The 21,235-nt window shown below is 35.1% G+C and overlaps 1 protein-coding gene across 1 annotated transcript in view; it reads right to left on the minus strand.

Annotated features, from left to right (window-relative positions):
• Window positions 1-21,235, minus strand: part of FER (FER tyrosine kinase) — a 120,782-nt gene that overhangs the window by 40,382 nt on the left and 59,165 nt on the right. Inside the window, exons 10-12 of the mRNA XM_085042851.1 lie at window positions 18,432-18,524; window positions 11,642-11,845; window positions 8,084-8,206 (exon numbers count right to left, since the gene is read on the minus strand). Coding sequence (XP_084898977.1) covers window positions 8,084-8,206; window positions 11,642-11,845; window positions 18,432-18,524 — 420 coding nt within the window. The remainder of the gene's footprint in view (window positions 1-8,083; window positions 8,207-11,641; window positions 11,846-18,431; window positions 18,525-21,235) is intronic.

The following is a 21,235-nucleotide window of genomic DNA, read 5'->3' on the forward strand; positions in this document are numbered from 1 at the left end:
TATATGTATAATTGTATAATAAACTTGTGTAATCTTCTGAATGCAAAAAACAGAAGCATTTTGTTTTCTTCTGTATTAGTGACTTTGGCTTGACAAAATTTTCCTGTGTGTTCTGTAGCAATCTACTCTTTGTTGCTGTGCTGGTTTTGGCAAGGGTAATTTTGTTCACAGTAGCTAGTATGGGGTTATATTTTGGTTTTACATGCTAAATTAGCTTCCTGACAAAGATGATTAATATGTGAAGCAATCTTTATGGCATGCATGTGTGCATGGTCTTCTCTAAACCTAAACATGAAACAATAAACAGTGAACATGAATGTTTTGAAGAATTCACCACCTATTCTAGCAGCTGTGCAAGGAGCTGGGAGGGGACACAGCCAGGACAACTGACCCCCAGGTGACCAAAGGGATATCCCACACCATATGGCATCATGCTTAGCATATAAACCTGGGGAAAAAGAAGGAAAGGGAAGATGCTTGAAGTCAAGGCATTTTTCTTCCCAAGTCACCATTACATGTGACGCAGCCCTGTTTTCCTGGAAATGGATGAAAACCAGACCAACCATGGGAAGCAGTGAATCCATTTCTTGTTTTGCTTTGCTTGTGTGTGCAGCTTTTTTTTTTTTACCTCTTATACTGTCTGTATCTCAACCCACGACTTTTGTAGTTTTTACTCCTCTGACTCTCTCCCCCATCCCACAGTGGGGGAATTGAATGCTCAGCTGTCTTGGGCTTAGTTGCCAGCTGGGATTGAACCACAACAGTTGTACCTTACTGTACCTTTTGCATGTTTTTCTGAAACTCAAAACTCTGAGAATTAATTATGCAGTGTCCTCCTCAATGTGTCAAAACTATTTTTTAATAAATTGGCCACCAATTGAGCAAACAAATTTAGTGTTCATAGTTTCAATTTCAAATATGAACACAAGAGAATAGGGAAAAACATATGTGCCTACCACATGCTGGTGCCTGGGCTTGTGCTTCCCCAGTTGCAGGACTTTGCTTTTCCCCTTATCGATCTACATGATGCTCCTGTCAGCCCCTTTCTTCAGCCTGTTCCTCTGCATGGCAGCACAACCATCTGGTGTATCAGCCCCTCCTCACAGTTTGGTCTCATCAGTGAAACTGTGTGTGGCCATCACCCAGCTTGTTAATGAAGCCAGTGGGTGAAAGGATTGGACCCAGGGGTACACCAATTACTGGCCTCCAAGTAGACTTTCTACCACAGATCCCCACCCTCTGGGGGTGATCTTGATGTTAGTAATCACAGTGGATACACTGTAAATCATTGGGAACTCTACCAGGAAGAAATCCAAGTGACAGAAAGGACATAACTGGTAGCAACTACCCTCAACAGTAGGTTAAATACAGTGTTTACCTTCCAAGTAACGAATCCTGAAGCCCTAACTTATCTCACCCCCGAATTCCTCTTTAGTCAACATATAGATAATCAGATCTTGAAAATTCAGACACTATTACATACATCAGGTGCACCTGATTTAAAAAAACATACTCTTCTCACTCTGTAGCTCCTTTTTTGTGCATCCTTTGTTTCTCCTCAGATGAAATGTCACTTCACTCCTTTTTAACATTTTGTTCCACTTAAACTGGTGAAAGCCAAAATCATCTAGCAACCACAAGCTCCTTTACAGTACCCCACCATGCATAACTGTAACTCTACAAAGGAACTTAAGAGCACAGACACTCATTCCTATTCTCAATCTACTCTGTGGTTTTTGACCCATGAGAGCCCACACTCAAGGAAGGTTATGTGCTTGTCAGCCTCATACTATGAAAATACTGAAAACTCGAACCATTATTTGCATTAAAGTCATCCTGATGGTACTAGCAAAAACAGGAAGAAGAATATAATTAGAGGACAAGATGTTTGCAGCTCACAATTGTATATTTATTAGGGATTTATTAGGGATTAGGGATTAATAATTGTATAATTATTAGGGAATGTTTGAATTCCAAATACAGGGAAGCAGTCAGAATCCATAAAAAATGCCAGGATGTTAGTTCAGCAGAAAAGCTGCTGCAATCATACACAATTCTAAAACAATTTTTTTTGTTGTGCTATACTAACATCTGGTTATAAAGCTTCTGGTAAAGACAAAGAAAAGCCAAAGTGCAAAGCCCCAGTTTTAACAAGTGCTCTATAAGGCACGACTTACACACAGAATATTACAGAACACAGTCAATCCTTTGATTTTCACATGTATATATAAAATGTCAGCAACAAAATCTAGTAATCTTTGACGAAGGATGCTTTAATTGAAGTAGTTTATGCTTCGAGTTACCAGTTATCAAAAAACCTCCTCTGAAATCTTTCATTTCATGATTTTTACCCCTTCCTAACAATGTAATTTTTTATATTTTTTTGTAAGAATGATTGTCTTGCTTCCATCTCTTGCTTCGTAATTTTACTTATTTTTCCTACTTCCTACTGTTTCAGTTGTGTTTGAGATAAGCCATTTTGTTCAATTTGCACTCCACACAGCAATATGGCATTCTATCATTTTTTCTATGAAAGTATTACAGAAACTAGGAATGCACATGTTGTGAAGGTTCCCATTTAAAATTTCAAGGACAGAGATTTTTCTTTATGAGATTGGTCAAAAATTACATTGTGTTTACTAAAGTGAAATTCATGAACTTGATAGAAGACTTTTTTCCTAGGTTTAAGCATAACAGTTACACCCTTTAGGAGTGTATGTTTAAATTTTAATCCAAACCTGATCATGGAAACAAATACCAGAAAGGCAAGACTGAACCAGAAACATTCAATAAAGCAGATGTTTAATGGCATGACCTCTGAGAAAAAAAACCTATAGAAAACCTTTATTCACTGAATATAAAACGATCCTTGTTACCTGTTATTCAGATAGCCTTATCTGCCTCCATTATTAAAATGCATTTTAATGAGATTTTTTAAGAAAATAAATCCTTTCAATTTTGAAAGTAGTCAATATACCTGAAATTATACATAAATTTGGTTCAGTACTTTGTTAGCACAAAGAGCAAATTGCTCTTTTTTCCCTTTTCTCACCAGGATGACATGCCTTGACAAGTACAGGCCACCATTAAGGATGATGCATTCCTTTTGTTACCTGACAGAAACATTGCAATAATCTCTGCTAGAAAATGTCAAAAGCAAATCCTGTAACATTTCTACAAATTCCAAAGAAATAAGAGCGTAACTGAAATACACCTCTGATACTAAGATATTAAACTCTGCTATCAAATGTCAATAGCTATTGATTCATAGTAGGCTATTGTTTCATTTTATGCATATTCAATAAATACATTCATTTTCTGTAAGTACCTCTTCTACTTATTATAAACACTCACTTCTCATTGTGACTTCAATTTCCTTAAAGAGAATTGAAGATATATTTTGACATTTAAAAATGCATGTATTAAACTTTAATTACATCCCTGAGAAGCAGATTTGGGCCAAAAATCAACCCCAAGGGACCAAGACCACCAGGTGCTCCATGGCATTCCTACAGAATGCCTGGCCAAACAGGGGGTATCGTGCAGGTAATTCAGGGTGCCACAGGAATCCTCTTTGGAGCTACAAATCTAGCCAAGGTAGAGCTGCAGTAACTGAATCACTCCCTGCTACAGGCTGCTCCTGCCTTTCAGATTTCTGCTCCTCAAGAGCTGTCCTCAGGTCAAACAGATGCAAGATGATATTCCCCAAAGGCAGCACCATTACTGCCACTTCTTCCCTCTGCAGCATCTTAATTCTTTTCAGCCACGAGATGAGCATCTATAATTGTGTGACAGCATTACTTTGTGAAAAACTTGGAAGTCTCCTTTGTAAGTATCCTTGTTTCGATCCAGTGTCTCCCAGCAGGCATCAAAGGGCTTGCTTGAAATTGAGGCTGCTCAGCAGCCTCCTTAAATTCCTCCATGTGTGCTCTGCTGGCCTGAGAGACACACGCCATCTGTACCCTGAGAACATGTGTTATCTGCAACAGTGAACCTCAGCTTGCTTTGCCAAAGCAAAAAAAACCCCAAAACAAAAAAATTAGGGTTGTATCAGATTTTTCTGAATGGACTTTCATGAAAAAAGTCTTTCTTACTTAAATATGTATTTCTTCATAATCTCTTTCCATGTCTAACTCATGAACATATTCATACCTTGAAAGACAGCATCAGATCTGCAGAGAATTCTCATGTCATCTCAATGCAAACTTTTCAACATTAGAAACACTACTAAGAAATACCTATTTTTTTCATTCAACACTTTTCTTCCATCTCAACATTTCTGATCCATCATTTTCCTATGTAAGCAAAATGTGTAAGGCCATATCACAGGATTCTTTGTCTCATAAAAATAGATCCAGAACGTTTAAATGAAAGTTAGTAGAAATGAACAAATGGCGTATGTCATCTGAAAATGCAGCAGTTAATTCTTTCTTGTAAGCTCAGAATTTGAATTAACTACACAGTATCCAAATACCAGGACTACATTAAGCACTAGTGAAATAATAGCAGAACTCCAGAGTTAATCAATTGGTGTTCAGAGTCTGAAGCATATATTTCATGGAAAAGCATTATTTCAGGCTAGATCTTTCCTGGTTCTGAAAAGTGAACTCACTCCAATGAGCAGTTCTGGATCCGGGGCACACTTGCTTCAGAGGTGTATTTCTGATCCAAGTGAGAACTTTAATTCAGGTACACTTAAATAAAAATGGTATTCCTTATTTTTTTGACAATTCTCTTTTCTAGTAGTCAAATTGAAGCACATTCACAACGTAATACAGATTTCTTAAATATTAAAAAAAATACATATACATATATATATTTAAAAAAATCTAAAAGTCTCCAAAACAGAAGGTCAAAGATGTTAAAAAGTTAAAATACCTCCAATATGGTTAAAATAGCATTTTTACTAATAAAATCCTTGGGTGTGCTCTGAGGTTACTCTGGGGCTTTACACACCAGTCAGTCCATCAACAATAACCTAAAGAACATAATCTGCAGTTTTTTCTAGAAGATTATAAATAAATATGAGACATTTTTCCATTAAAGAAGTTACTTGCAGATATCTTTTTAATGCCCTCACTTTTTCTAATTTAAATCCTATTATTACAGAATCATTGAAATTCCAAGCAGGCAGATTCAGTCTACATGAAATGGGACATGGGACAGGCCTTTTGTGACACAATTAAGCCTGTTTCTTTCAAGGGCAACGTCACAGAAGGTGAACACTGATTTTACTAATATGGTAAAGGAAGATGAATGACTGTGGAAAGGAAGGAAAGCAAAAACAAGCTAAAAACCACGACTTTTTTTTTGCTGTGAAGTTTGTCGTATTTAACTTTCAATTCCTAAATAGGTTATTACAGGGACAGCGACTTGCATAAAAAGATTAAAGATTGCACAAAATGACAAAGACTGCTCTGAAGCTATAATGTGAACAAAGCAAAAACAGTCTTTGCAGATGTCAAATGAATTTTAAGGAAATGCTTAAAGACATCTTGCTAATAGCACATGATGCATAAATTAGCCCCAACACTAGGTGTCAGAGTGCATATGCTACTTCTGAAAATGACTTAAAATGTCTCCACTTTCCCATATGAAAGCCACAGCTCCATGCAAATTTAAAAGGAAAGCTCAGAACACTCTTTTCGCTTCATTCTGAAATACTTCTTCAGAATACAGTAAATAGGTTTTATCATATAGGAGAACTAAAACCACCACAAAATCATAGCTCAAACCAAAACAATTTAAATACTTTTGAGAACAGCTGCTCTAAAGAAATTCAAATCATGTAGCTAACACTCTTTTCAACACTGCCTTAATTTGGCTCAAACTGCTGGTCATGAAGCACTAAGTATACTATACATTGCTTTTAGTTTACACCAAGTATTTGTAGCTATAGAAACTGGCATCCTATTTCATTAATTCTTGAAAGCTTACCTGCAATCTATGTAATATATGTATTTTTAAAAAACCTATACAATCAGTTTCCTGTCACTCAGTAGTCTTCTTAGTTCTAACAGTCACCCTTTCCATTACTTTATGTAACACCAGAATGAAAGTTGTAAGGTTTATTAACCCTAAAGGAAATACCCTTGAATCTTAAGACAGGACAACGTAAATCATATGAAAAAATAGCTGCAGCCTGTGGATTTTATGGATAGATGCTGATTACTTACATAATTTTGGGGAAATCTGAGCAGCTGAAGTAGTTTTGCACTGCAGCTCAGATCAACTACCAACTAGCACAATCCTAGAGAAAATACTAGTATTTCCACAAATTTTTAGTTAATGCTAAGTTTAATTGATACTAAGACTAACTCAAGTCAACAAGTCCAGAGAGGAGTAGACCCACTTCATTTTTCCCTGAAAAGAAGAAAAACAAAAGCCTTACTTTATACTCTGTGACAGGAGAGAAGCAAATAAGTTTGTCTTGATAATTGTCCTCCATCACTTTGCAAGGTGGTTATGATGCACCTGAATTCAATTTCTAGAAAGACCCATCATAGACAGATCATCAAGCTATTTAGGCTACCTAAATGTACCTTAAAGGCCACAAGGTCAAGTACAGGAATGGTGAAATGATCAGGAAAACCATTTGGGAACAGGTTTCTTCCATAAGATGGGCACTAGAAAAATTATTTGGCTACAATTATACAAGACTATGGATAAATTAGAACTTAACTCTACAAAAAAATGACACCAAAATGAAACAAAAATGTCAGGAATATGAAGCTCCCCTAGCTTCAAAGTAAACAATAGATAATTAATAGACGATGTTTTACAGATGATGTGTTCCAGTTTAACAGACAATAACTGAGATTATGTAGTAACATACCATACCATAGGTCAACATTTGGTAAAACAGGGCTGCTCTCACAGTACGTACAGTCAGGAAACAGCAAAAAGCATTAAATATTTAAAATAAACATGGTATTAAAGAGAGAGAGAACTTTGCAAACAGATTTAAAGATTTCATTTTGAGCTTGACTACCTTTTATTTGTAGCTTGAATCACCACTATTTGTAGCTTAAATCACGACTTATATCAAAAAGAATTACTCACACATCAAAAATAATGTCCTGTGCTGTCTCATGTGTTTTACAATGAATGTAAGCAATATCTTATTTTCAGTGAAGCATCAGTCTGGTAATGAGCAAGATACTAATATAAAATGTGTACTTACCATGTTCCATTCTTAAAATTTCAGGATTCCATAACATATTTAAGTGATGGTAAGTGTAATTTTGAGAAAAAGAACATGCTTTACTTTCTTAGGATTATTAGCAGGAAAGAACTAGGACTGTGGAGTAAGCAACTGAAGCTGAAATACAAACTATCATACTTCCTAAAATTTTGTTGAGCACGGGCTTGAAACTAGTCTTAAAATAATAAATGTATCAAGAAAAAAAGGTATATCCATAGTTAGGATGCAAAGATATAAGTAGAGTTGGCTTATGAACGAAATACCAACAAGATTAGGTACTAATTGCAAAACTGCTGGAAGAAGTTAAGGAGACTCTGAAAGCATTGATATAGTTTAATACTTATCCCTTTTTGTTTCCATCCTGAAAGATGGAATAGGTTTCTGCAATAGCTTCCTGATTAAAACCGGAATTTTTATTTTAAATGTTCATTGATGTTGTAATATTTTTTATGTGCCTAACTTATTTTTGTGAGATAGAACAGAGACAAAATGGAGTTGTCATAAGTCTTCCAAATTTCATGAGATCTTCTCCATTATATGAAAGAAATTTTTTACTTTATAGAAGGAAGGGCAATGAACTACCACTTTGAATTACGTAGCAGGAAAATCCAAAAGAAAAGTAAGAGAATACTTGGTAAGAACATGAATACCATTCTTTCAAAATACCAAGAATTTATTATAAGAATCAGGATGGAGAGCTGTTTTAAATGAATGTATTGCACATAGGTGAGTAGTTTGCAAGAGTTCAGGAACAGAGTCACAAAATGAGCAAAAATTAAAAATCTTCTGAGAAGTTCCATAGGATCTTACTTTGAATAATAACACGAAACTCCCCAAAATTATTGCAGTTCAATGAAAGTTCTGGAATGTAAGTATTACCTTAGCAACAGGATTCAGCAAAACAACACCAGACTTCTTTGTAATAACTTGCTTTGTTGTGTAATGATGTTCTATGAGCTGAGGAATAGTTGGAAAACCAGTTCCTTCAAAACGATATTGATTCTGTATGGAGGCAAAAGGAAAAAGTTATTTCTCTACAAGCAATAGATTGAACAAAAAACTGCAAAAGTGCATGACCAATCTTCCCTCCCTAGCAACAAAACAAAAAAAAATGTACAGTTTCACAACGTTGTTTTAGATTCCTTTTCTGATCTATTGAATACCATTTAAACTGACTGAACTGGAATGATAGTTAGTCAAATGATAAATTAATAAACAAATAATAATAATAATAATAAACAAAATTACTGCATCAGTCATTTATGGCAATATGATAAAATAACTATTTAAACTCGTAATTTGAATAGATAGGCCAGTTAAATTAAAAACTATTATGGAGCGCAATAAAAATATTCCAAACCAGACAAAACAACACCAACTTCTGAATTATTTCTAAAAATTACATAAAGCTAACTAAAAGATCTGACAACAAAATAAACAGGAGATCAGGAGATAAGCAGTATTTCCTTAATCTGATCTACCTTCATTTATTATGTCTCATAAAAGTAGTAAATCCCTGGCACAGAGTATAGGATACATTACTGTTCTTTAATAAAGAGTATTTACCAGGAGTATAAAGGAGCTAGAGACAAAGGCAAGTCATGCACAGGATTCAAAGAAAAGTTTGACAACACCCTGCAGCTGACTGTGAAACATGATAAAGTCTCCTGCTTTCACAAGACTAAGCGTCTACAGTGAGAGAGCTTTTCCCACAAGGCAGTAGCTGCCATAAGCCAGCCTGACAACAGCAACGATGAACAAATACTGCAATTAAAAAAACTCAGACCACAGATGGTGATTCAAGTTCATTTACACAACTGGGCAATGAACACCTCTGACACTGGCATGCATCCTTTCTAGCCGCCAGGGTTGAATTCCTTGCACAGTGCATTGTAAGGTTATTGTGCTTCTTAAGGGTTAAAGCATTAACTTCCTGAAATGTGTCATTGCCGCTAGTGAAGACAGCTGGGTCATGTCAGCCGTTTTCAACATTCACAGATCTCCGTAATAAAAATGTTTCCATGGTCTGAATGCTTTGTTGTTCATTAAATAGTGACTCAGCTTGGATTGACCACTAACACTTAGTTCCCATTCCTTTCAAATAAGCTCCTTCATACTTCTGTGCTGATGATCCAAAAAAACCTCATGTCCTAAGTCTCCTTAGCACAGCCACCACTGCTGCCTATTACCTCCTCACCCCACATCCAGCCACATGGCCATCTGCTGCCATTTATGCAAAAGCTTCAGAGCAGGCAGTGTCCTTTGATTCTGTGTGATTTACACCCGATCCTCACCCATAATAAGATCACCAAAAACACCCAATTTTAAAATGGCACAGCCTCAAATAAGCAGAAGTGAAAACAATGGTAGCTCTGAGTGACAGCTGTGAATTTTGATGCTTACAGCTGAACGATGAATTAATTTATCACACACACAGCTATATCAAGGCTAGCCTTTAAAATAATGGTAAAACCATGGACAGAATACTTATACAACTAAGGGACTGCTGTTAAAACAAATCTGATCTTCAGTATTTGATCCAGAAGAAAATATGGAGACCTGTCAGTGACCCAAGAGTGTGGTCTGACTAGTCAGAGACCCAATTCCACATTGTTCACACCTACGTAAACAAACAAATCCTTGTACTAAACTCTCCTCAAACTTCCCTACAAAAATGTTCATTAATATGTCCCCCACTATATGACACTAGCACTCCCAACACCTACTTTCTAGAGCTTAATAATGTTTTCCTCATTCTAAGAAAATTCAGTCCATAGGCGTGCATAAGGACTACGGAATATCTTTAAGAAAAAAAGATTTTATCTTCCATGATTGACAAGAAAATCTACCACAAATTAATCCCAAGAGCAGACAAACATAATACTCTATTAGTAAATGTACAAGCAGATAGATATCTTAAACTATATTGTGAGTGTCCAACCTGTGCAACATTAAACAGTATCAGTCTTATATTTCAAATATAATTCATAAGAGAAAGTACAAAATTATGGAGATAAAGATAACTTTTTTGTTTTGTTTCATTTTGCTTTGGTGGAAAAAGCCCCACAATGTAAGAGTCAGTTTACAGTTAGACCTCAAAGTAATACTTGGACTTGAAAGTCCAGTCTATCTTTTTTGAAGGTCTACTTGCCACATACAATGATTTCCACAAAATTATTTCAGTCACACCATGAATATAATGTGTGCTTATTTCTGCTGGGTCAGATCAGGGAGCACCAAGCACCTTGTAATAATCTAGGTAGAGGTAATTTTACTGCTTTTATTTTCTCATTCAGCACTATGACACATCAAGATACTTTAAGGTCACAAAATCAAAATAAAATAAACACAGACTGTGTGTTCACTTTTGCAAGGAAAATTCTAGGTGAGAAATGAACACTCTCCAGCATGACAAGTGTCTGTAATCATTAATCCTAGAGAAGCATTCCAACCTCTGTGAAGTCTGAAAAATATCACTGCCTCTCATTAAAAAGAAATAAACCAGGAACACGATATTGAGTTATCCCAGGCATGCTGCATCATCTGGGGATTCAGACAACTAAATTCCCTCAGTGTAAATATCATTATGCGACTAAATTTGAGAATTTTTCTGTATGTGAGAAACTTCATTACAAGAGACTGAAGAGACAGCACTGCTCGATCAAAAGTGAGAATGATTTGCTGCAATTTCATACTACAAGAAAATTTTCTAGTAATGTTATGGGAACTGTCACATTTTGAATAAGTTTAAAATTCTGCATGGTAAAAAGAAAAATATATACATTAATAAAAACAATCAATGCATTAAGAAGGATAAAAATAAATACACTGGATAAAGGCAAATAATAATTAAAATACTGTAAATTATGAAGTCATCAATTTTTCCTCAGTTATAGCAACAAAGGGGTCAGTCCTGGTCCTTGGAAGCATATGCACTGTGCAATATCCAGAAATCTTTGTGTTATAATTAACAGAACAATAACCATAGGTGTAAATAGAACATAAACATCTCAAGTGCAACAGGGACTTCAATTTCCATCTATATAAAAACCAGCATAGATTATTTTCTTCTCCATGCTTGTTTCCATTTTTCAGGAAGATTCAATGGGATCTTTATAGTCTGAATTAAAAGTAGCCTAATCAGCACCAATTACGAAAACGGGTTTAAAATAACCAAATGTACATGCACAAATAAAGAGCAACAAGTTCTAGATTTCAAAACATTTACAGAAATACCTTGGCTTTTCAATATAAGAGATATTGAATAACCCAATACTTCATATTTTTCCTTTCTTTCCCAAAATGACTTTTTCCTCTAATTCCTGTGCTGATGGAAATACTTCCAAAAGTTTTGATCACATAAAGGCTAAATCCATTTGCTACAGTAAACTATGTAGATCCTAAATTGAATTATTCAGTACTATATCAGAGACGTACATCAGCATATTGTATGATAAAGTGCCTCCGTTGTCCGTCTGAAAACACAGAAAGGACATATTCACCAGGTTTCCCGTGGCTCTCTCGCACCAAGAAGTCTCCCTGCTGTTTTAACAGCTCCTGGGCTTCTATTCTTGGAATTGCACCATGATACCAGTCTTGCTCAGCCAACGGTTTCTCAGTGGTTGAGATTACATCAAAGAACTTGGGGAAAATATTGAAGAAAAATGTTACTATAACAGTACATTTTTAGAGTTTACTTGTACATAAAAAGTATCACAAACAACAATAATTTTTTAAATGTACATAAATAACGTATTTCTATTAACCAACATAATCAAGGCTCTTAAATTTGCACAAAGACATACTTTCTTTTCTGTTTGCCTCAAAAATTAATACTTCAAAAGCAGAAGTTTATGGAATCATACATAAAAAATCATAATATTTTTTATCTGGGCTGCTATTTTTCGTAAGCCATACTGATCAACTCTCTCTCACACATTCTGACATGTGATTAACAACAACTGAAAATTAATAATTTCTCTATTCAGACAGAAACTTCTCAAAACTGTAATAAATTGGCTTATCCAAAGCACTTGAATTGGATAAAGTGTTTATACAGAATTTTTCAATTGCATCCAAATCAATTAATGAGACATTTTTCCTAGCATTTACACTGTAGTGCAGAATTCACTCCTGGGTGTACTGTCCTTATGAACTCTATGATAAGAGTTTCTGAAGACACAAAGACTGTAAGTAATTATTTTCACTGCATGGAATTAGCTGCATATGGAAGCTAATGGCTTTAAGTGGAAGTGAATGCATTTCACGCTAAGATTTCACGAATTAATTTTTACATGCCTACATTATTTAAGAAAACATTACAGAAAACTTCATATTTTGTCAATGACCACCACAGATTTATTTGTTAGGGGTAGGAAGGAAAACCTATACTTAAGCTGTGTGTTATTTAAAACCATTGGCAGAGCTCACAGAAATTCTCACACCCAGAGTGGTAAAACTCTGAACAACATAACCCAGTGCACACTTTATTGTGAACAGGTCTGTAAATGTTTCCCAGCCTCCTGAACTGCATCCAGATAACAGCATGGAGATCTACACCTCAAGGAAGGACAATGAACAGATGCAAAGCACACCATTCTGAATTAACCTCTCCTATTGCTCTGCTCTGGCAAAAACACATCTGCACATTTAAGGTCTTCCTCAGAAGATACTTTGATTACAATGCCTCACCTAGTCCAAAAAACACGAGGAATGATCTCAGACTCTCAGAGTGGAAATGAGCAGACCCAAGAAATGGAAGCTACTAAGAAATACTTGTTTCCAAATATCTGGAATTCCTTAGCACTTGCTGTCCTAGGTTGCAATATTGATGTAGTTAAGTATTCTATTACCACCAGCTGTGGGCCATTAGCTGCTATCACCCACTCCGGATGACAGGCAATGGGCCATCAGGGACCCACCGTGTGACTCATGGACTTATCTCATCCCATTGTGAGATGCTCTGCCGAGGAGGGAGGAGCCAGGTGTTCCCACCTGGATATAACCTGGCCTTGGAACTGCCTGAGCTAGCCCTGTCTACTGGGCTCCCAGAGGACCAGAGCTACCACTGGATCTTCAGCTGGAGACTAGACCTTCACAGGATCACCGCTTCAACTGGACTACTTCAGTTGGACTGCTACTACCACCCTAACAGGGTGTTAGGTTGTATCTGACTTTGTCAGTGCTTTTCCTTGTATTATTTCACTTATTTTTAATTTCAATCTTGACTTGTGATCTCCCACTGGTTTGTTTTCAAACCAAGACACTTACATAAAGTTTTTGCTATTAAAAATGACTCTGTGGACTCCTGGCTGCCTTTCTAAGTTATACCTCAGAGTCCAGGACAACCAGTAGACTCATCACTAGAAAAGTGAGTGTGCTCTATTACAGAGTTAGAGATAGGAAGGACTGTGTAAGAAATAACTACAACCTGAACACAAATTGCACAGAGTTTTTAGGGGCAAAAGCTGTACTCCAAGGTTATGTGTTCATCAGCACACTGAAGTGCTGAAAAGCAGAGATATTGATTGGCCAAGAAGGTAGTCTATCTTTCAATTTCATCAACAGTTAAATACATCTCAGGTGAAAGCAGTTTGCCACTGTTAAATGACATTATGTCATTTTCTTTCAAGAATTCCTAAGAGAAAGAGAAAAGCTTTCGAATTGTTAGACTATGTTATTTACTTCAACATTTATTGTTCAGAGATGCTGAGCTCGACTTGAAAGAAAACCTAAACCTCTGGTATGTTCAGAGCAGCAAACTCTTTAACACAGGAGCAGATTTCTACTTGAGAGGGAATGTTTGTAAGGAGAAAAGGACAGTTCAGGGTTACTAATCTACTTCATGGCCTTCATAAAAGAATGTTTTTAAAAAAAACCTGGCATGCAATTTATTTTATAGCATAAAAAGAAAGCCACCAGATAGTAACACCTGCTTCTGTACAAACTGGGTGCAGGCTGAGGCACTGTTCAGAAAACCAGGATCACATCCTAGAACAAAACATCATAAGAGCCTTTATGACAGCAAAAGAACTTACAGAAGGAAAACAGAGCATTTCAGACATAGATAACTACAAAGTTGTCTATAAGTCTATCCTCAATCTTCCCTCTCTTTTAAATTTTACTTAACTATTATGTATTACTTTGGAATGAAACAATGAAAATTCCACTAAGTTTTTTCTGTTGATTGTCCTTCACTTTACCTTACCTTTACTTTTTATCCTATCAAGATGGGTTTTCTGATGAAGTAAGCAGCCATTATTCTTAAGTGTTATTAAAATTGCATTATTTTTATGAACAAGTCTTCTGATTCCAACACATTTTCTCTATGATACAATATTCACCCTGACTGGCTATAGAATAAAACATGTCTGAAAGCCCAGAAAAAAACCAGTAGAAATGCAAGATATTTATAAACCACTTTAACACTGATTTCAACTCAGGTTACCACTATTAGTACCAATATTTCTAATGCATTTTATAGCTAGAATAAAATGATGGGTTAGTCTTCAAGGAAAATAGAGGGTAAAAAAAAAAAGCTACCTGCACTAAATTAAATTCTTTTCAGCTATCTTCTTTGAATTCTACTAAATATCAGCCAGCAAGTCAATATGACAAGTTTATATTATAGGCCTTAATGCTTTAAAATTTCACTTGGGGGATGAAATCTCTTGCTCATTTGTATGTACACTTACAGAAACACTCAATGATTCAACAGCCTAAAGGAAGAAACATTGTTTCTAGGATTTTTGTTGTTAATTTCGCTAGAAGGTAAAAATAAACCTTTAACCAAATCACGCAAAAGGAATGGAACTCACACTGCAAATTTCTACTTTTCCTGTCCCTCTTTTTTTTTGCCTGTTCTTTTTCCCTCAAGACTTCCTTTTATTGCTATATTTTACTCATAGATAGTTGCATGGGGCTGGGGGGTCTGTCCTTATATATTTAATCACACTTTTTCTTTTTTGAGGAGATGGCTTCATCTACTTCATCGTGCTCCTTGTGGATCTAGTACTGTCCTCTTTACTTATATTAAGCCCCTTTCTCTCTCCTTGTTTAACAATCCATTTGAACAGATGTTCTTCTCCAGCAGTAAAAAGAAGCAGCTCCCAACTGCTGCCCTAAGTTCAAGAGAAAAACGGAGCAAACGGCAGTAGGTTATTTCTGACTCAAAAAAACTGTATATTATTCCTGCACTTACACTGCCAATTAAGTAAGAATAATAAGGTGGATGATATTTTATTGAAGTAATAACTGTATTTTCCCATGTATTCTGAATGCAAATATTCCGTACTTTCTTATTTTCTGTCTTTGAGCAAACAAAGTATTTTCTCAAGGTATCTTTTCTCTCACAGTGTAAAAGAGTCTCACTGACACAAATGAGAATGTAAAGTAGTAAATTTAGGTTGATAATTGAGACAATACCCTACGGAACATTCTGTCTCTGTGTACCTGGTACATACCCACATGCTAAAAATATACTATCTGAAACAAGCACTAATTCCACCTATTATCCTATAAACAATAAAAAATTATCCTATAAACAAAAGCAGGTGTTTGTGTCAAGCTCAAATGCCTCATACCAAAAAAAATATGCAGAAGGGCAGAAAGTGGCATTCATGATGCAATTAGCTCAGACTCTTCACTCAAATTGTTTGTAGCATTTCATTACCAGTACATGAAAGTGACTCCCACTGTTGTGTGTCCTCCCTTCATTTGATTAAACTTACATCTCTTTCTATTATAGAAAACTGGCTTGCATTTTGTTCAAGAAAAAACACCTGAATCCTTAGCCTCGTTTTCTCTTCAAACGACACTTTTTTCCTGTATTACTCCTTAGCTTCTCATTCTGAGAGTAAAACTCCTGACTGCTTTAGGAATGACATGGCTTTCCTACAACTTTTTTCAGATGACATACAAAAATCAGTCCTCTCTAATTTACACCAAAAAAATCCAATTTATCCCACCAATTAAATACTGGACAATGTTTTTAAAATAGCACCATATTTAAACCAAGATATTACTCCATTTCTAAAGTTTCAATATATTTAAAAATTAAATATTTAAAATCTTAAAATATATAAAACAGATAATTTGAAAACAGGTAGGTAACATCACATTTTAGATTAGACTATATGAGAGGATCAGTACCAGTCCTTTTCCAAATCTGCTTTGAGATCCCTTTTTGTACCAGTCTGTTTTAAAAAATAACTAATTCTTTTATGAATGTTAATATTGCTTTACAGTACACATTCAATAATGAATTTAAATACTTTTTTGATGGATAATAAATTTTAAGTACCAGTTCATATATACTGCAATTAAGCATGGTTATGTAATTTTCATCTGGAAACAGCCTACCACATTTAATAGCTAAGTAATAATTCATGAAGCAAATTTTATCCATATATGTGTGGTCAGCTTTTCTAACACACAAGAAATCATTAAATCAAAACACAAAGCAAAACTGGAAATTGGCTAGTTTATATATTCTAACTCTGAAGTCATTTAAGTTTCATTTAAGCAACAGGTAGTCATGATTGCACTTGTTACTCAGATTTTACTTGCTGACTCAAATGAACCACTGCCAATCTTACTTCTTCCAAACATATTCCAAGGTTTCGTCAATCCTATCTACCATGTATCTACAGCCAGATTTACATCAGTTTCCATGGAATGAAAATCAGAATATGGTAAATAGCTTATTTTAAATGTCACTTTAGGCCAATTGAAATTTTGACATTGACTTCCCCTGATTTAATCAAAATGTTTTATTTTGATCTTCCTCTTGAGATTTTTTTCTCTTCCAATTTTTCTCTTAAGCAGTTTTAGACAGGTTTGTTTTGTGGTTTGTGGAAGTTTTTTAGTTTATTTTGAAGCTGTAAGTTTTTATAATACATAGAAATAAAGGTGAATGCTGTGTCTCAGCTACACAAATAATAGAGGTCAAAGAAATACATATTTTAATGGGTTTTTACTATGAAATGCAGCATTTTTACAACAATTAGAAGTTTTATGAAAAGAATATCACAATAATGTGGAGATTTTGTTTAACACCAAGGATATTTTAATATTTTATCAAGGTTTTTCCTGTTACCTCTCAAATGTTATGCCACTTCCATGTTTTTCATAGGAAACGCCCTTCTACCCTGATTTTATCTCATTATCATATTTATTTTCCCATTCCTTCATCACTACGTACAGTTGACCTCTGTATATACATGTATATTTATACAAATGTAACTGTTATCTCTTCCACCCATTCTGAATATTGTGTAGCTTAAATATGGTTTGCTGTGTCTTTTAAAGGATCCATGGATACAATCCTGCAGCATTAAACAGAAGACCCTTTGCTTCTGAAGTTTTCCCAATAATGTTATTTTGTGTTTCTATTTCAGGTGACATGGTCACAATTAAAAAGCACTGTTAAACAGTTTCAAAAACTCTGCCCAACTTTTTTGACGGGTTTTTTTTCCTTTGCTTGTTTTCTTTTGTTTTGGTTTGATTTTGTGTTGGGAGAGCGGGGATGATCACATTTTCCACTTCAAGAAAAAACAGCAAGAAATTTTTCAAGAAAAATCTGACATATTCCTATGTAGGTGTTCAAGGATTCTAACTGATCTTGCAATCTCCCATATGAAATGAACAAGAGGAAACACAAAAGTGAAAGAAATAAGAAAGTTTGTTCAACAATTACAGAATTTGAACAAAAGCCAACTATAACTCAGAGAAATTCAACAACCGTTTATTCTTAGCGGGGATTTAAGCAAGATCTGTAGCACTTAGCTACTGAAATAGTATCAGCACTAGTAGCAATAGTAACAATATGCTTATACATTGATGCCTTTGTAACAAATATGGGGAATATAATTATTGCAACAATTGGTAAACACAGATGGCCACCCATCACAGATTACTATAATACATTGCATTTAAAGAAAATCAGCCTCATTGGGAAGAGTATTCTGAACAATATAGCACCACTCCAGGAGCCACAAAGAATATACAAACTGATTCTCCTGAAGTGTAGCAAGTTCTTCTGACACACCATTATACCAGGATACTATCCTGTATGCTGATCAATCAGAACAGTGCTTATATAACATTACTTTAATGTAATTTTTGTCCATTTAGAGGGAAATGCATGATGTTTCAATAAAAAAAAATCTTATTTAAGCTGTAAAAATAACAGAATATATCACAACACTACACTTTTTGTACTACTTACTGATGATGATCCCAACATGGATTTTGGAGACCTTATAATTCCTGCTATGGAATGACGTATAGTGTCAAATCTTGAGACTTTATCCTTCTTGTCCTAGAAGAAAGGGCAGAATTCTCCAGTGAAAACAGGCAAATCTGCTAGAAATTGACTTATTGGAGAATGTGCAATATAGATTCCCGAATTTTATTTAAATAGATGATAGGGGCTGAGCTTCCACTCAGGAAGTGTCAACATCAGCAAGACTAAGCTCAGATCAATTTAACCACTTACAAATTCTGTATTTCCTGAAATATTCTGTGCAATTATTTTAAGTAGAAAGAGAACTGAAATTCTCTTATACCCTAAAAACAAGAGGCAGAACTTTCAGTTGTCCTGAAATATCTGTCATTTTAAAAGGTCAATGATTTTAAAATACATAATTTAAAAAATACTACATGGTAAAACACTCTACATATGTGCATTATCCTCACTTAATACATGTTTAGGGTTTTTCCTTTTATTAACAGGTTCTTCTCTAACAATAGACTATCTGTAAATATTAGCACCCATTGGTACAAGTAATAGGAGCATTCTGACATTACTATAAACTCTAAGTGCAGCCACTGTCTGGATTTAAAATTCTGCAAGACTTCTCTGACTAGAAAACGGAAACAGTCTTTAAGCATCCCTAGCATAAGTCAATGTAAATTCCAAGGCCTCGTATGTTGACTTAGTCCAAAAACTGTATTTTTCTTTATCTCTTACTATCGGTTTACAAAATTAATAACTATCTTAAAAAAACCCCAAAACCAACTAAACTACTTTTAACACAGACAAACGGAGTTTACTGCTTGTAAATCATCTTTAGAAACAGCAAATATATTTCAATGAGTACTCACAAAGTACATAAGCCTGAAGCAGAGAAGCCCCATGATAACAACCTCATTCTAATTAGTTATAGGTTAACTAAAGTGTGAAAAACTAACAATGGAGACAGACTACAACTGTTTGCCAGTGTTACAAAGAAAAATTGCTTCCAACTTTCCAATGTACACCTTTAATAGAAGAATCCAAAAATCTCATAATGTAATAAACGCAGATTCAGTTTACTCTGGGACTTCCAAACAGCAACAAAATCTATTCAACTGAATTTAGCAGTGTTTGAAAATTATTTCCAAATACAGTTTATTTTACAAGATACAGGTTAAACATTATCTTATCAAAATAATGCTATTTATTTTATAGGAAAATTCTGCAATTTGCCTTAATTTGTATGCTATTAAATAAAAGAGTGGAAAAACCAGACAAGCTGTCAAAACTCTGATAGGGAGTGCGTCCATCACAGAAAGACCCATTAAGCATGTGCTCACTTACCTATAAATAAGGTTTTTTGCCTTTTATCAGACTCAAGTAATACTACACACCAAATAATTTTATTTTAATAAAACAAATCTGTGCTGAATCCTGATTTTTGTTCTATAAAGCTGCTGAATTAAACTGCCTTCACAATCAAAAAACTCCCAAAAACAAAAACCCAAACAAAAAAGCCCACATTAACAGCTTAGACACAAAGTCTACTTTTGCTTGCATGCTGGCTGTGGAATGATCCACTCCCCACATCTCTTCAGAAGCGAGCCATGAGATTTAACACCAACTAAATGTATACTCTTTGTGTGAATAGAGAAAAGAAGTTACCAAAAGTTGCACAAATTCTACTTCGCTTCCCACAACCAAAACTCAAGAGCTTTATTTCCAGTACACACTAACAGCCTGCTTATCTAGTGACAACATCAAACTACAAGCAAGATTCTCCATTCATCAGTTTCTCCTTAACAAAAAGGTATTAACAAGAGGGAGATTTTTTGACTCCAAATACCAGGCTCAAGGACTGGGCCAACTTTGATAAGCACCACTGAATGACACACAGAGGGAAACAGTTGAATTAAATAGAGTGAGTACTGAAATGTGGATTTAAGGGATAAACTTTGGCTTTGTTCAAAATGTAGCATATGTCCTGTTCCAACTGCAGTACATTTATAAACAGTATTTAGCATTTCCATAGCTCTTCCCTCTGACATACTGAAACTACTCTGTATCTTACAGCAATGAAGATTCACAATTTGTCTGCACAGCAGTCATAACCAAGCATATAACAAAACACAACTGCAGCCTGTACTGAGTTTATTTATCCCATTTAAGTATTTTTAGGCCAACCTACATAAAACTAAAGAGCTGCAACAAGTGGTCAGTGGTCCTCAACTGACTTTTTTATTTTTTTTGCCACTGCCCAGCTGCACAGTACCTTAGAGGGATCCATTAGATCAAATTTTGAATCTCTCAGTCAAGCTCCTCTCAACTGAAGAATTTAGTAGGTGAAAGTATTATCTCAGGGTATTAGGTTATTTAAAATTTCTGAAGGAGTCTACCAGAGAGCAGAAACACAGTGTGCTCAGCAAAGTCATTACGATTCCACACAATGCTCATTCCAACAGACACCAGATGTCACCAAACAGAACAAACATGCCAAATACATACTCATGACAAAGTTTCAAAGTTGTAAGACATGTGACTATCAGACTAACAAACCTGAGATTGACATTGGAAAGGAATTAGGAATTCTGCTTCAGGGATGCTGTTGAGAGCATTATGGAGTAGCATATACTTGCTAGGATACACAAGACAGCTACTAAAGCTTATTAGCTGATTCAGTTTCATGCCAGTTTAAACTAATTACTTTCAGAGATATTAAGGAAATGGTAGCACATTTTATCACTTCTTTATTTTATATCGCACTAATTTCATTACAAAGCAAAATAATCTGGGCC

The sequence above is a fragment of the Lichenostomus cassidix genome, chromosome Z, assembly GCF_008360975.1.
Source record: "Lichenostomus cassidix isolate B80296 chromosome Z, HeHo_3.0, whole genome shotgun sequence".
In the NCBI taxonomy this organism is placed as follows: domain Eukaryota; kingdom Metazoa; phylum Chordata; class Aves; order Passeriformes; family Meliphagidae; genus Lichenostomus; species Lichenostomus cassidix.